General features: G+C 37.3%; 3 protein-coding genes across 3 annotated transcripts; 1 reads left to right on the top strand and 2 right to left on the bottom strand.

Annotated features, from left to right (window-relative positions):
- Positions 1-1600: 1600 nt before the first annotated feature.
- LOC121254995 lies at positions 1601-5135 on the bottom strand. Its single transcript, XM_041155291.1, has 3 exons — positions 4915-5135; positions 4616-4821; positions 1601-2125 (listed from the first exon to the last, which is right to left on the bottom strand). Exons 1-3 carry the CDS (start codon positions 5005-5007, stop codon positions 1822-1824), a joined length of 603 nt encoding a protein of 200 aa, XP_041011225.1. The 5' UTR covers positions 5008-5135; the 3' UTR covers positions 1601-1821.
- Positions 5136-8412: 3277 nt separating this feature from the next.
- Positions 8413-10687, top strand: LOC121255577 (putative glutamine amidotransferase GAT1_2.1). Its single transcript, XM_041155951.1, has 4 exons — positions 8413-8671; positions 9015-9745; positions 9849-10055; positions 10187-10687. Exons 1-4 carry the CDS (start codon positions 8602-8604, stop codon positions 10397-10399), a joined length of 1221 nt encoding a protein of 406 aa, XP_041011885.1. The 5' UTR covers positions 8413-8601; the 3' UTR covers positions 10400-10687.
- Positions 10644-14716, bottom strand: LOC121255578. Its single transcript, XM_041155952.1, has 7 exons — positions 14120-14716; positions 13923-14060; positions 13432-13643; positions 12406-12694; positions 12199-12281; positions 12013-12104; positions 10644-11520 (listed from the first exon to the last, which is right to left on the bottom strand). The coding sequence occupies exons 1-7, from the start codon at positions 14243-14245 to the stop codon at positions 11288-11290; spliced, it is 1173 nt and encodes a 390-aa protein (XP_041011886.1). The 5' UTR covers positions 14246-14716; the 3' UTR covers positions 10644-11287.
- Positions 14717-16184: the final 1468 nt, after the last annotated feature.

Here is a 16184-nt window from a genome sequence, read left to right as displayed (position 1 = left end):
GACTCAAGTGTCTACAGCCATTACCTGCGACCCACTTGAGCTAAGTGCATGTGCAGTAGCCATCACATCCTCGACTGTACCCTCAGCTACGTGCTGCAATAAATTAAAGGAACAAAGGTCTTGCCTTTGCCAGTATGTGAAGGACCCAAACCTCCAAAAACTTGTCAACTCTCCCAATGCCAGGAATGTGGGTAACATTTGTGGCACTCCATTCCCCAGATGCTAGGCTTCCTTGTCATTGTTCTGGAAAACTGTTATCTATTTTTCCCAACAAAAGAATTAAGGTCTTTTTGGCTGAACTTCCTTGGCATTAAGTGGGTCAGTTGGTGTGCCTTCGGTACAATAGAAGGGGTTCTTGTTAGTACTGGAAAAGTCATGGTAATCGTTGAAATGGTTTTTGTCTTGTATGTCTCGTTTTATATGGAGCTCTCTGTATTTTGTGTCTTTAGTGGAATTTTAGTATAACTAAGGCCAAGGCTATGTTTGTTTTCTCCTGGTAGTTGGAACCCAGATTTGACTATCCTGGTACTAGTAGAATGTCACTTTCATGATTCAGGTCACTCTCGCAATCACTTGAGGCATAGAAAGGAGAGACCAGACCATGTCTGAAGAGTGATCCAAGTTATGCCATTGGGTTTTTTTTTTTTTTTAATTGAAATGCTTCATTTTCTTCATTTCTGATATCAGAACTTGCTAAGCCAATAGCAAAAGACCGAAGATAAATATAAAAGATAGACATGCTATTATTTATGAGGATGAGTTGCTGATCGACTACAAAATCAGCACATATTTCGATATCAGTAGTTCGACCTATTGGAAGTTGGCTTATGTATAATATTCTATTACGGCCTATTACAGTTTTAATATTTTGTCTAGAAATCTATTGTAATATCTCCAATCTAAAATATCTTTTAAGTTGATAGAGATTTCGGTTATTAGTAGAGGTCATAGTTTGAAGTCACAAATTACTAAATAGTTGAAAATTGTGGTTAGAAGTCCGGAAGTTCTGGGTAAGAACCATCCTGTGAAGTCTATATAAAGGGTGAAGTCTGATCATTTTGGAGAACCAAATTTAGAGAGCCATAGAAAACGATGATGTTTTCTAAGAAAGCTGCAATTATAACCTCGATTCAGTCATTCGGAAAATAAATCAAGATCCAAATAATATCAGTGTCATTCCAGTCAAAAGTGAGACTTAAAACTGCACGACAGCATAATGCTTTGATGAGGACATTGGGCAGAATGAGTGAGAGGAGGGTGGTGAATAAAAGTTTGGTTAATGGGATCCCATGTAAGCTTTAGTTGTAACATTGATGAGTTTTTGGGACTATAAATCCAGATATAGCTTGAACTTTCCTTCAATTATTTCCTATGACTATAAAATAAAAATTATGCCTCCAAGGGCAGTGCTGTAAAAAATAGTCATTTCATAAAAATTATGCCTCCTATTGACCCATGATTATTTTCCCTTCAACAAATATTCATGCCAATATATACGATACCATGCCACAGCGAGGCCAGAGAGCAAGAAACACGCGGGGGGGGGGGGGGGGGGGGGGGGGGGGGGGGGGGGGGGGGGGGGGGGGGGGGGTGGTGGGGATAACAAAAACAAGAACAGGTATGATTCAAACTTCAAAGAAAAGGTCTGAAAATACAATTCCAACTATTAACAAACACAACACCAGATTCTAACTTCTACTATTACAAACATATATCTGTCTTTAGCTCGTTAAGGTAGCATTTGAAGTTTTATCTATGATCCATTTTGTTCCTCAACAAAAAGTCATCAAAATTGTGGAAAATGACGCACTGAGCAAACAATTAGACCTTCGGATATTCACTGTTTTGTTGCTGCTGCTGAGGTGGGTAACTAGTATGGGTCATGCCAAGGCCATCGTTCTGATGCTTCTCCCATCCACCCGTATCAGCTCTCGAGTGAGACCAGTAGTAAAGGGTTGAACCCAGCAGAGACAACAATGTTAGTGCTGCTCCGGCAGCAAAAACGCCTTTGCGGAGGGTGGCGCATGACAAGTCGTTTGCTTTAAAATATCCTCGATACTTGGTGTGGTATGCATTCCTTGCGGACCCGGCCAATAAGCATGCCTCAGCACCCAAAAAGCTAATCCTAATTTAATTGTTTAACACAAATGTAAGCAGAAACATTAGACTTTGTACCATCATTGATATGCCCAAGTCCACAATCAGATAGCAATAAAACAGAAGGATTAAGAAAAAATCTCCCCAACATCAGGTGCAACCAACACTTAAATCCTTGTGGTTTGAAAACCAACTAGGCTTAACTCTTCGAATTATATGATTTCCTACACCCATAGTGCTCTCTTCACCTGTTGTTAGTGGGCTTAGGCAAAAACACAACAGCTTAGATCAAGCTTCCAATTTTCACTCTATATATCAAAGCAAGAAAGCACGCGTTCTAAATGAAGCCCAAGGGATAGAAGGAATTGAGAAGTAGATATAAGTTGTCAAAGAATTTGAGAAGTCCAAAAAGCTAGTGAAAAAGACAATTGAATAAATTGATATACATCTAATTCAAGCATGTATCCAAAACCAAACCACTATCCTATTTGATTTACTTTCTACGAGAGAGAGTAAAGTAGAGAGTTGCATTATTTGATCTTGTTTAGGTATATACAAAGATGTTAACAGGACACATTGCTCCATCTCTTTTTGGTATGATAATTGGGCAGAGGCCCTCTTATTGGTCAATTTCCTGTGATTGATCAACCTTTGATTAAGATAAAAGATTGTCATATTAAGAATGAGTGGGATATTTCTCTTCTGAATAGCTTAGTGGGCTATCAGAAAGCTACAGATTTGTATGAATTTTTGGATCGTCGGAAGGGGGGTCAAGATGTGCTTGTTTGGTTAAAAGATAAGGAGGGCAAGTTTACTACCAAAAGTGCCAGCGACTGTATTAGGGTTGGTTCGCCTCCTTTACCTTGGGATCAATGGATCTGGCATACTAATCTCCTTAAGAAAATTTCCATTATGATGTGGAAGGCTGTTAACAATTGTCTTATTGTTGATGAGAATATTAAATTGGTGGGTGTTCCAATGACTTCTAAATGTAATTGTTGTCAAGTGGGTCCTATTGAGGATTTGAATCATGTGCTCTATATGGGGGATTTTGCTAGACAAATTTGGCGTTTAGCGGCTTGTCAATTAGGGGTTCATATGGCACATTTCCACACTTGGAAGGAACAAATTAATTTTTGGTTAAGTCATGCTGGTAAGTCTTCCCAGGTGAGAATTATTTTTGGTCTTCTTCCTTCTATTATATCTTGGAAATGATGGGAGAGGCGTTGTATTGCCCGGTATGAAGACAAAGTTTATACGACAGAGTCGGTTTGGCATGCTATTAAATTATGGCTTCATCGTATTATGGATCAGGTTATGAAAGTTTCTTCAATGTCCACCCAGAATATTGATATTTTAAAAAGGTTAGATATCCCGGTTTTGGTTCCTAAGCCTAAGAGTGTTTAGTTGGTTAGATGGACGTGCCCTAACTAGGGTTGGGTTAAACTTAATACTGATGGTAGTAGTCTTGGGAATCTTGGCTCTTCTGTTGCGGGGGAGTTATTTGGGATGAGACTGGCAGGTTACTTGGGGCCTACTCTGTTTCCTTGGATCCGGATACTAATAATTTTGCTGAAATTAGAAGCTTACTGGAAGGTGTCTGTAGGTGTTACACTCTTGGGTTTTATTGGGTTCAAATGGAGACGGATTCTCAATTGTTGGTTAATTGGTTGACTAAGGATGATTGTCATATCTGGTATTTAGAAGATTTCTGGGATGAATTACATGATTATTTAAATTGCCTGGATTATACTGTGAATCATATTTTTCGAGAAGGAAATAACGTGGCTGATTTTTTAGCTAAGTGTGGTGCTGAAGGCTTGAAGTTTGACTGGTTTGAAGAACATACGCTGCCTAGTCAGTTAAGAGGTCTGCTTCGCATGGACAAATTGGGTTTGCCTTATTTAGGGTCTCCTAAAGTTTGTGACTGGTAAGTTTTATTTTGGTTTGATTAATCTCACTGTTCTTGTTCTGTTTTTCCTTGCAGGTTGCCATAGGTTGTTTATTTTTAGGTTATTTTGTCTTTCTTTTGGAAATGTACTTGGATGATATGGTTATAAAGGTTTTTTTGATGGCTGAGTTTTGATTTTAATTATATGTATCCCCAGGAGTCGGATTGTAACCATAGTTTTCCTCCGCCACAAGTGTGGGCCATAAATAAAATTGGGATACCGTCGTCTTTTTCTTAAAAAAAAAAAAAAAAAAAAGAAGATTAGTGGGCTTATAATATTATTGAGCTCACTTAATGTATATTTCTCTTCTAGTTTAGACCAGAGAAATTTCCATTGCTGAGTTCCGTTACGCTAAAACTCACGGAGCACCTTAAGAAATTGGACAAAATTTTTCCTTTTACCCTTTCTGGCCATAATTTGAAACGTAAATTACGGTTTCTTACTTAGTAAAGTTCCCAACTTTGGCAACTACTCGTCGGCGAGAGCAATCGCACATGATGAAATGATCTCGACCGTCCGATGAAGCGAATAAAAGGGAAAAAAGCAGGTAAAAGGAGAGAATTTACCAGGAGAGGATGAAGAAGAAGACGGCGCAAGTGGTGGAGCTGCCAGTGACAAGGCCTTTGCCAAAGCAGAGACACCTGGTGACGCCGTTAACCACCGCTTGGCTTAACAGCAACAGCCCGAACGCCGCCAAGCCGTACACCGTCGACGCGTCCGATTTGTACACGCAGTACGTCCTCTCGTCGTACTCATCAGGCACCACAACAGCCTAGGGAAATAGAAATAGAGACAGACGGAGAGACTTAGCTGAGCTTGAAAAACACAGATCCACAGAGAGAGAGAGAGAGAGAGAGAGAGTTACAGAGCTACGACGTCGTTCGGCGCCGATGGCGAGGACGAAAGCGATGAGATGCAGGGAGATGATGATGGCCAAGATGGACACCGAGACCGCCATTATCGCTACGTCTGTCTCACTCACTCAAGTCTCTAATTTCAGCACTGTTTCGGAGTTTTCTCTCACTTATTATCTTGCTGCCATTGAAATGTGATGCTGCTGCTTTTGATACTTTTTGTTTGGACTCAATAATACTCCCAAAGAGAACGCGCCATAACTTGCTTTTGCTGGCACTGGACCTGTTTTTCCGGGGATGCTTTTTTGGATGCTTGTGATATGGGACCCCATCCTTTTTGTCTCGCCTCGCGGATCAGACGGTCTTGCGACCACCGAAGAGTTGTGTCGTGTTCTAATTATTCAAAATTCACTTTTAATGAGTTTTTTTATTGTATCTTTTAAAATTTATTTTTTTATTTTATATATTAATTTTTATAATATATCATATATCAATTTATTTTTTTATATCATTTAAATATTATATTTTTTAATTTTTTTTATTTATTTCAATTATTATATTTTCTACATCATGTATTTTAAATATTTCTTTATACATCATATATTTTTTTATATTTACAATATTTTTTTTATGTATAATATAATATTTTAAATTACTTAAAAAAAGAGTAAAACGATAAAAAAATACTTACCTTTATTATTAATAATATCAAAATTTATGCATACATAAAAGTCAAAGGAATTATAAACAAAGTGCTAGAGAGTAGATGAAATATATGAGAGTGGAGCATGTGCAAAAGTGATAAAATGATTAAAATGAAAATAAGATAAAAATGAATGAGAATGAAATGATAGAGAAATAATAAAAAATTGTTCAGATGAATGAACAGTTATCTCTAAATATAGAGGATTTATTGTAACTGAATGTAAAATAGAAGAAAAATAATACTTTGCCTACTCAATTTTCTCCCACATGTTGACATCTCATGTATTTTATTTTATTTTTAATTTTTTTATTTACTTACTTGTTAAGGAAGTGATTATTAATGTATTGATTTTTTTTATATTTTTTAAAAATGTTTTAAAATGATAAAAAATATGAATAAAAAAATTAAAAAAAAATAGACCAATTTAACCTAACGGTCAAATGAAGCGGTACTATTTAAGTGGTAGAGTAGCATTGCTCAAAATAGAATAGATGATCCAGAGATGATTTTAAATGAAAATTAAAAGTTAAATAAAATATTATTATAATATTATTTTTTAATATTATTATTATTTTAAAATTTTAAAAAGTTATATTATTAATTATATTTTACATAAAAATTTAAAAAATTATAGGTGAGTGTGGTGGGACCTTGGATTTGACTACGTTTGAGTGTCGTGGGCATATAACTGGAACACGGCTGTTTTGGTCGCAACGACCCCTGTTGTCTTGCACTCAAAACGTGTAGCCTATGGCCCTATATGGACAAGTTATACGTAGAGAATGTAATCCAACTCAGCAAAGGATGGATTGGGTTCATGGGTGTAGTGCCCTCCATCCATTAGTGCGGGTTTTGTATTACAGTTCACTATGAAAGTAGGCTCGACTGCCTATTTTATGACGTGTTAGGAGAAATAAGAAGGTTGTCCAGCCCTGCCCAGGTCGCAGCAAAGCATTCGAGATTTTTACAGGCTCTTTCACTTAATTGATGACGTGTTCTCTTATAAAATTAAAAATATTGTTAGAATAAAATATTTTAATATTATTATTATTTTAAAATTTTAAAAAATTATATTGATTATTGTATTATGTTTTGAAGTTAGTAAAAGCTATAATGATTAGATAAAAAAATTAAAAATTAAAAATTAAAAAATACATATTTTGTGTTTGAGTAATGTTTAGAAATAAAATTGAGAGAACTTTTGAGAACTCATCATCTCATCTCATTTATCAAACATACCCTAAGTCAATACTATATAGTTATACTAAGATTTTTTTATAATCTTTCTACTTAAATTAACCAATTAACCGATACATCGTCAATATGATAGAACTTAATTTATAAGCGAAGTTTAAAATTCTGAATATTAATTTTTTTAATCGGATATGCAAATAGTACAGAACGTGTGTCATTCATATACTAGTTTACGAATAAAATTTTAGTTATTAATAATTTGAAATGTATGTTTTGTCATATATATATATATATATATATACACACTACTTGTGTATATTGTACTCCTAAGTCCTAAGATTAATGGTACTCAAGTATATAAGATGCTTCTTAATTATGCTAACATTAATGGCCAAGTATGATGCTTGTTATTCACAACATTGAATGTAGCCAACTACTTTTAAATAAAATGACTAAACTAATGATTTCTTGTGTTAATCCTTCTCCTTATAAATAACATACCATGATTCAATTAATTAATTATTAATTGTATCAACTCTAGCAAGGATGTCGCAACTATGTGTAACCAATCATGGAGCTCTACTTGGATAAGGCCGGCCCAACAAATTAATTAAGGACTACTATATTAATTAATTATTAATGGTATCTTGATCAACATTAATGGATATTAGAGAAGCATTGGTAATAAACTAGTCAAATGTCAATACAAATCCAAACTTTAGCTAGATGTGAGAAAAAACCTCTACATTGGACTAGCTAATGGTCCAAAGCTTAAGACTTGTTAAATAGTAAATCTTAAATCCTCTCCAAACATGACTAGCTACTATTCATAATGGAAAGTAATATTTTATTATTTCATCACTTTCCTCTCTCTTTGAATGGTAAAACATGCATGGCATGCACATTATTTCTACTAATTGATAGAGTAGATACATTATTTCTATAAAGTATGAAGATCTAAAAAATATATGAATTGTATTTGTTGTAAAAAAAATAAAAAATATATATTATATTATTATTTTAACTTTAAGATAGCTAGTCCAATGTAAACTCATTTAATAAAAAATTGATACTATAGCTAAAAATTAAAATTCTAGCTAAATTTTAGACATGGCAATAACTAGGCATTGTCAATGCTCTTACGCTTTTGATTCCTTCAATTCAAGTTCCTTTTATTCCTCGCATATTCTAATTCGTATAGGGCTCTGTATAAAGCAATATCAGGTATATGCTTGCCTTCATATCAAATAGTACTCCATATTTGGTAAGATTTGCTGGTTTAAAATAAGGTACATGATTCATATCTTGACAAATATATATATATATATATATATATATATTTATGTTTTTGGATAAACATACATGTACTGCATGATGAATGTGATCAGCATACACACGATCAATTAAAGCTTGGCAGCTTTGAATTGGCGTAATCTCAAGATCATAAAGTTAACAGGGTCAGTCTGTAATTAAAGTGAAAGGCCAGATCGAGAACCTTTGCCGAGTAAATAAGTGTGAAATACGTATGCGGAGAATAGACGGGTACATTTGTTTTTGTAGTACTCTGGCTAGCTATGAATATCAGATAGGAGATAAAATAAAGATGTGATCCTTACAGATTGCTGCATTATTACCCGCGCATCGAGCAATTAAATTAAGGTTAATCTTTCAAAACAGCATTAATCATGGCCGTTTCCCTCATCCTCTTCTCTCACTTTGAAAGCTTTTAGTTTCAAAACAGCATTAAAGTTTCAGCTCTTGTTCAGTCCATGCAAGGCTAATTCAGATCTCTAGCTCAATGATTCTGCCCAGGGTTCTTATCGTCTCTCGACGAACTGTCCGCAAGAACAAGTTTGTTGATTTTGTGGGTTCGTTCTGATCTCTCTCTCTCTCTCTCTCTCTCTCTCACTAACACACCATTTGATTCTGTTTATGGCACAAATAAATTTTATGCATGCTTTTTCTTGGGTTCTGTTTTTTTTCTAGTGTATTTTCCTTCCCTGAGCCATGGAGATCAAAACGTGCAGTGTCTTATGATCGCCAAATGTTCATGCATGGTTCTCGCTTCGAACATACGATTTCAATATGTCACTTAATTTTTATTGTAAATAATTAAGAATCTTCATTAATTTTTATATCACGCACGTCTATAAGCATTTTTGGCGATATATATATATATATATATATATATATATATATATATGTGAACAGGAGAATATCATCTAGATCTCATCGTTAGCTATGGAGCAGTGCCTGTGATCGTCCCAAGAGTTAGTGGAGTCCACATGCTGCTGGAAAGCTTTGAGCCCATCCATGGAGTTCTTCTCTGCGAAGGAGAAGATATCGATCCATCCCTTTACGATGCAGAACTGTCAGGTTTTTCCCCGGAAGAACTTGAAGAAGTTAGGGAACTGCATGCAAGTGATACCGCCATTGACAAAGAGAAAGACTCCATTGAACTAAGGCTCGCAAAGCTTTGCCTCGAAAGAAACATACCGTACTTGGGAATATGCAGGGGATCACAAGTACTCAACGTTGCATGTGGGGGTACTCTTTATCAAGATGTAGAGAAAGAACTCTCAAAGCAATTCCCTGAGCTTCAAAGAGTGACTCATTTAAATTATGAAGATTATGATGGGCATCGCCACCCAGTGAAGGTGGTGCTGAATACCCCTTTGCATCACTGGTTTCAGGATTCTATGGAAGATGAAAAAATGGAACTCATGGTGAATAGTTATCATCATCAAGGTGTTAAGCGATTAGCTCAGAGATTCGTTCCCATGGCTTTCGCTGCAGATGGTTTGGTCGAAGGGTTTTACGATCCTGATGCTTATAGTCCCGGAGAAGGAAAGTTCATAATGGGACTTCAATTTCATCCAGAGAGAATGCGTCACCCGGATTCTATTAACTTTGATTATCGTGGATGTCCTTCTGCATATCAGGTGCGTGTATATAAACGCATGTGACTTGCTTAAGTAAAAGTGTATCTACCTTTACTCTAATTAGAATTTAATCGATATTCAGCACTGGTTCTCGTACGTGTAGGAATTTGTGAAGGCAGTAATTGCTTACGAGAAGAAACTTGATTGCTCAGCATCCGTGCCAAAGGGTCCAAAGCTTAATCAAGAACAGGAAACCAAGAGAAACATGATTCTAAAAAGTTTTTCGACTGCAGAAAGCTTGTGCATCTCAGGGAGTGGAGTGGTTTGGGCCCACAAATCCGAACTGGAAGTTGGAGCCGAGTTTTTGGAGGTAATTACAAGAAGTTGTCTAACATGGAGGCCGAACTTCATTTTCATCCTTTATATATCTTGGGTCTCATCTTGTGCATTTCAATTTATCAAGTCCAGGGAATTTGAGATGGTTATGTTGTGTTTCTGCAGGAAATTACAGCATTGAGCTTGAAGCAAGAAAATAGGCTGAAGCAGATGGGCGCAACAGTGAGGAACGCATCGTTGTGCGCGCAGAGATTAATGGAGAGGATGTCAATAGCACAGTTATCTGAGTTAATGTCCATCTACCGCCTCATGCGCCAAATATGTTCAGAGGCTTTAGAGAAAAAGGTTCAAGACCTGATGATAGAAGAAGATTGTTAAAACCCTCGCACCAGAGACAACTCATCCATCTCCTTGATGTGTTAATCTTTGGGATCATTTTTTTTTTCTTTTTTCAGTACTTTGGGATAAGTTGTTCTGTGGGAGATCGTTTGAAAATGATTTTCATGTTGAATTGGTATGTAAAAGACATCAGAACAGACGATTGAGCTATCAAGAATGAAGAGAGCTCCCAAAACATGAATATATATAAAAGTTCATCAAAAAGAAACTCGAGTTTCCCGAATTAACATTCAGAAACATCTCCAGCAAGCATTTAGTTGAATGATATAAAAGAAATTACAAAGTTCCTCAGTCGAAGCAGTTGAAGAACATAATAATTAGCATTCAAATACACATCTTGGGCTGATTAGCATTCAAATAAACAACTCGGGCAGCCTGACAATAACACATACATAACCTATCAAAATCCCCAAATAAATAAAAGTACATTCTAGGACAAATCATCAGGACAACAAAAAGAGCCTGGAATCTCATAATTTAGCCTTGGCTGGATTGACGTTCAAAAGTACATGTGGAATGGGGCTTGCTTATACTGATGATGCAAATAGCAAACCAAACCACCAGTAACCTCGATCGGAAGTTTGGAGCTAGGCCTTCTGCAACTGAACCTTGCTCTATAGTTCTCTCTCCATTAGCCCTAGCCTTATTACTGGTGCTCCAAATTCCACAGCCTTTACTGTTTTATGCTTTCTTTATATATATCATTTTTCCTTCTTATAGAAAATACATAAACCAAACCAGAGGATAATTAACTAAACTTCCAATCTTGAGATCCACATAAAGGGGTTTTCCACAGCCGGCCCACGCATGGATGGCAGAATATATTAGTCGGCCGAGACAGGAGGATAACAGTTATGTCAAAACTTACTACCGGCGGCAGAAAAACAGGAAATCTGGATGATTGACCTGAAGCTGTCTTAACCAGTTGTCAGCTGCCTGCAAAAGGGAGTTTGCCAATTGGCGCTCAAATCCCCCATTAGGCGTCCACAAGGATCCTTTGAACTTGTATGAGGCCAAACCAAAAACTGGTAAGGTCATCTTAGAGGCACCATCCACCTCACTGGGATATGTCACCATTGGAGCCTGTCCACCTGGTGCACCTGAAAGAAATACATCATGAGTCACATTTACACAACTAAGCTAATAAATCTTGACTTAATTGGGAATACTAGAAAATTAAAAAGCACACTTGTTTCACGGCACATACACATTCCTCCCACAAGCCACATGAACACATTCAGCATAAAAAAGAACAAATAAATTCAGCATCTTCCTTTATTCAGCTCCATGAATCATCAGATATAACACATTAAGTGTGTGCATAAGCGTGTAGAGAATATGAAAATACTCTTTCTCCTGGGTACTAAAATTATATGAAATGCACATTACACCAATAATTCAATTAACCACAATCATCAAAACCACAGAAAGATATGTGATCACAAGAAAAATCCCCCACGTCGAATTCATGAAGACTGAATGAGAGAGACCATATTCATATTCTGGACATGCTAAATGTTCACATTACAGCAGCAAACAACCAAATCACATCCTCACTTGGAAATAGGATTATTGGTAAATTTTTTCCTTACCTTCCACAGGTGTATGAAGAGAATGATACGTCAGAAAGCAAGCATCCAGATCTTTTAATGTTGGCCCTGTGGGTATTCTGTAAATCGGATACCTACAAAAGTTAAATAACAAGGACAAATTAGTCACGTCTGCAATAACTGCATACATAACCACGCAAAGCAAAGGCAATGTTAAAGGGCAAATACCATGCCACAGAAATCCAGCTGGAAGACAGATCACAACTTCTTAGTGTTTTCAGCTCAGGAAAACGGCAGGCAAGATCTGATACCTGTTGAAACAGAAATTATCAAGAGAAGGCTTATGAAAAGGGAAAGCATAAAATCATATACTTATGAGTATTTCCCAATTTCTTATTTTAGTTTAAGTGAAGGAAGAAGAAAAGGGGAACTAACCTTGTCAGCTAAGGGTTCACGGCTAGAAGGCAAGTCCCGTTCAAAATACTCAAAAAGCAGGGAACCTTGAGAATTCACAGATTCCCCCTCATCACTAGAAAAGTCTTCCTGAAGTTCAGTATGTTGGTCCCTTAAAAACAATCTATCCATCCTAAGAGCAATCTCACTAGATAGATGGTGATGACTCCGTTGCTCCCGTACATACTTTAATCCTCTTTCAGGCTCACAATCACTGCAACCATCACTACTTGAATCTCTGGACTCACAATCACTATGCTCACCTGGTCGCCTATTGTACAAAGGAACCAGAAAATTTGTTTAAGAAAACCATGTGGTTGCACGAACGCTGTGTAACTAGCAAAGAAAACAAAAAGGTGACAAACAATATAACTCAAACAAGAGCAGCATCATGCAATTAATGGACTATTTCAACAGATCCTCAATTAAAGAAAAGTTTGCCCCATCGATTGCCATCCTCAAAATAACAACTGGCGAATTATGACATCATATAACTACATCAGTGGATACATTGAGATCTAACATGTCCAACAGCTAAAGTGACATCTAACCTACAAAAAGTGATAACAAGACCAGAAAAAAAATGAAATGAAGATCAACTGTATTAAGAGGCATAAGGTTTTATGATTGCAAGGGACATAAGGCACGGGTTTTATGATTTTCATATTGGTAGGATATATATGTGTGTGTTTATTGATTACTTATAAAAAAAAATGTGTGTGTGTGTATGCATTGAATATTGCCCCCTCCATTGAAACATAAAGCTCAAGTACCAGCTTGCCACTAGTTCTAAATCCGCAATCTGTTCCCTGAAGCCATCGTTCAAACTTCCAACCAACCATGGTTCCAAGTGGAACTTGCTCCCGAAAAACAAAAAATTCAAGGACATTTCCTAGTATATTTAGAGTACAAGTCCGAATCATACGTCCAAACTACCTATGTTCGTAGCATCGCATTGATAATAATCTAAACAGAACTCAATGCCAGTAATATCAATAACATCAATACCTGGACTTTGTAGATGACTTCGTGGGCTTGCCATATATCTGTATGCCGGACAAATACGGAACATAGTACTGAACAACACAGTCGCTGTCATTCAATATTAAAGGCACTCCGGCACCGTAAGCACTCCACTCCCTAAAAGACTCCCATAGATCACCGAGCACAAAATAAGGCCGAAACTCTACATCACAAGTCCTAAAGCCCCTCATTGTCCTCTGCAACCAAATTGAATTTAACACTGCTATTAACTCGTAAACAAAATTTGTATACAAGCTCCATACGGTTAATAATATAATTTCTTACATTAACCAATATTTTAAGTTTCCGGCACTTACTTCTTATATCAGACCCACCAAAAAATTTTCAAACTTCACTTGGTCAAATAATTCCATTAATTGGAGTTAGTTGCTTCATCTTTTCAAAAATCAATAAAAAGTCCTCCCCTCTCCTAGTTCCTTAGATTACCTCACCAGCCAAACACAAAATCAACGAACCTTAGAGAGATACTGAGCCGGCACGGAGGGCGTGATCGCTTGCAAGAACCGCTCGAGGTTACTCAGCTGCGGAACCACCACGAGCTCGAATGCTGGCACGGCGACTGGCTTGGGAGGCTCGTCGGACCCGGCCCGGTTCTCCGGCTCCCTGTTCGCCAAAGAAGCAACCGGTCTTACCGTAACAGCCAGCGATTGACTGGCCGTGACGTCACTCTGGCTCTCCGAAGTTGCTCCCTGCGCTGGAGTGCCCTACGCGCTTTCGCCGGATTGTAAAACCGGTCCTCTCCGCGGGCTCGCTCGAACTTCAACCCGGTTCCCAACATGTCCAAATACTAAAAACACAGTCAAATCCGCTTCACCCCCAATAAACTCCGAATTAAGTCAACGGCTTCGAATATATCGCCGGGCGAGGTAATTAATTCGGTTGTATGCGAATGCAATTGGAGATGAGCTATTCCGATATCAAAGTAGAGGATCTGGGGGTCTACGGCTCGCGAAAATCAGAGGTTGGTGAATGCGTAAGGATATTGCTGAATCCGATCAGGAGAAAGCGATTGGAAACTGTCGGAAAGGAAACCCTAATGAAAGTTGAGAGCTACGATAGATCTGGTGGTGATGAGGGTAGGTATGGAGTAAGGGCAAAATAGTAAAATGATTATTCTGCAGAGGAAAAGGTATGGAAGCTCAGAATTTAAATGGACGGAGGCAGGAGAAGAAGAGATTTTCCGAAAGGTCGAGTTCATCCTCGATGAGTAAGCATCTGTAAGAGGCGGGAGTAGGGGTAGTTTGTGGAAATTTGTAGGTATATCATATTTGATTAAGATCGTTATCTATTTGAAGAGATTTATAAATCGGGCGGCGATTGGTGGGAGTTTTTTGGGCTTCAGGATTAGTCATCAAGGTCGTACCCGGGTTGGGGACACGTGTGAGTGGAAGAAGAAAAGAAGACACGTGTATGGTGGGATTCAGAAGGGGGACGCGGAGGGCTGTCCCGGTACGATCTTCTCAGAAGAGGCCCCAAAAAAAGAAAGAAGAAAATAGTAGTACTGGCAAAGCCACACGGGCTTTTGAGGAGCGTGACGAGACGCGCCAAAGGAAGGGCCCACGTGGAAGTCACGGAGTGCCCACGTTTGGCTGGAAAACGATAAAAATTATTTTTTTAATAAAAAATTCTATTCATTATCTCAATTTCAATACTTCTCTCATCATTTTATAACCTAACATTAAATAATAAATTTATAAATAAATATAATAAATAATTTTTAATTATCTAATATAACGTATAAAATGATCATAAAGCTAGGATTAGTAACATTACTCTTCCTTAAAATCCAAACGCAGACAATGGACACGTGAGGGTCAGTTTGTAAAGTGAATTATAATGATCAGCCCGACGTTGGGACTGAGCAGGAATTTTCCTAACATTACCAAATGTTATCAGCAGATGGTATGGATCATAACACTGAACATTATGAGTTTGCAGTTATATTTCCTTTTATAAAAAAGACGGAGCATTCTAATTTTTTATAAATTGGATGGTGTGTAAAATTTTTTAAAAAAATTGAAAAATTATAATTTTAGATATGCAAGCTACCGTGTAATTCTTTTTTTTTTTTTTTTTCCAAATTCACTATGCTAGCTTGCACACTCTAGTAATGTACAAATCATTTTCTAGAATAAAAAAACATGAATTGCAAAAAATTTATAGTTAAGTAGGGAGAATTAGGGGTGGGCGGCGGAGTAACGCCCATGCCACCATAGCCCTAGCCCCGCCTTGGTGGCACGAGCAACCCTACCTACATATAGAAATCCCAGCAAGGGCTAGGGGCGGTTTGAGCCCAAGCCTGCCCCCCTCCACACCTCGAGCTGGGCTTTAAGCCCATCCCAATTATATATATATAAATTATATTTGATACTAAAATAATGTCGTTTTGGTAAAAGTTTTATTTTTTAAAAACACATATGACGAAATGTTGTCGTTTAGGATGGAATTCAAAATTTTTTAATAAGTCGTTTTAGGTGGGGGTTAAGTTAAACTTAACCCACTCGACAGTCTTCTCTCCCCCTCCCCCCTTTCTCTCTCTTTCCTTTCTCGTGGTTCTTCCCTCAGGACTCAGAGCCCCTCTCTCTCACCACGACGATGTCCTCCTCCTCTTCTTCTTTCTCTCTCTCATCTTTCTGATGAATCGATTTTTTGAAGGAAGGAATGAATTTAAATTTTTTTTAGTACTTTAGGATTTTTTTGTTGTTGTTGTGTATTTT

Source organism: Juglans microcarpa x Juglans regia, chromosome 3D, assembly GCF_004785595.1.
Source record: "Juglans microcarpa x Juglans regia isolate MS1-56 chromosome 3D, Jm3101_v1.0, whole genome shotgun sequence".
NCBI lineage: Eukaryota > Viridiplantae > Streptophyta > Magnoliopsida > Fagales > Juglandaceae > Juglans > Juglans microcarpa x Juglans regia.
Note: the sequence above shows the minus strand (reverse complement) of the source record. Positions and strands in the feature narration are given on the sequence as shown.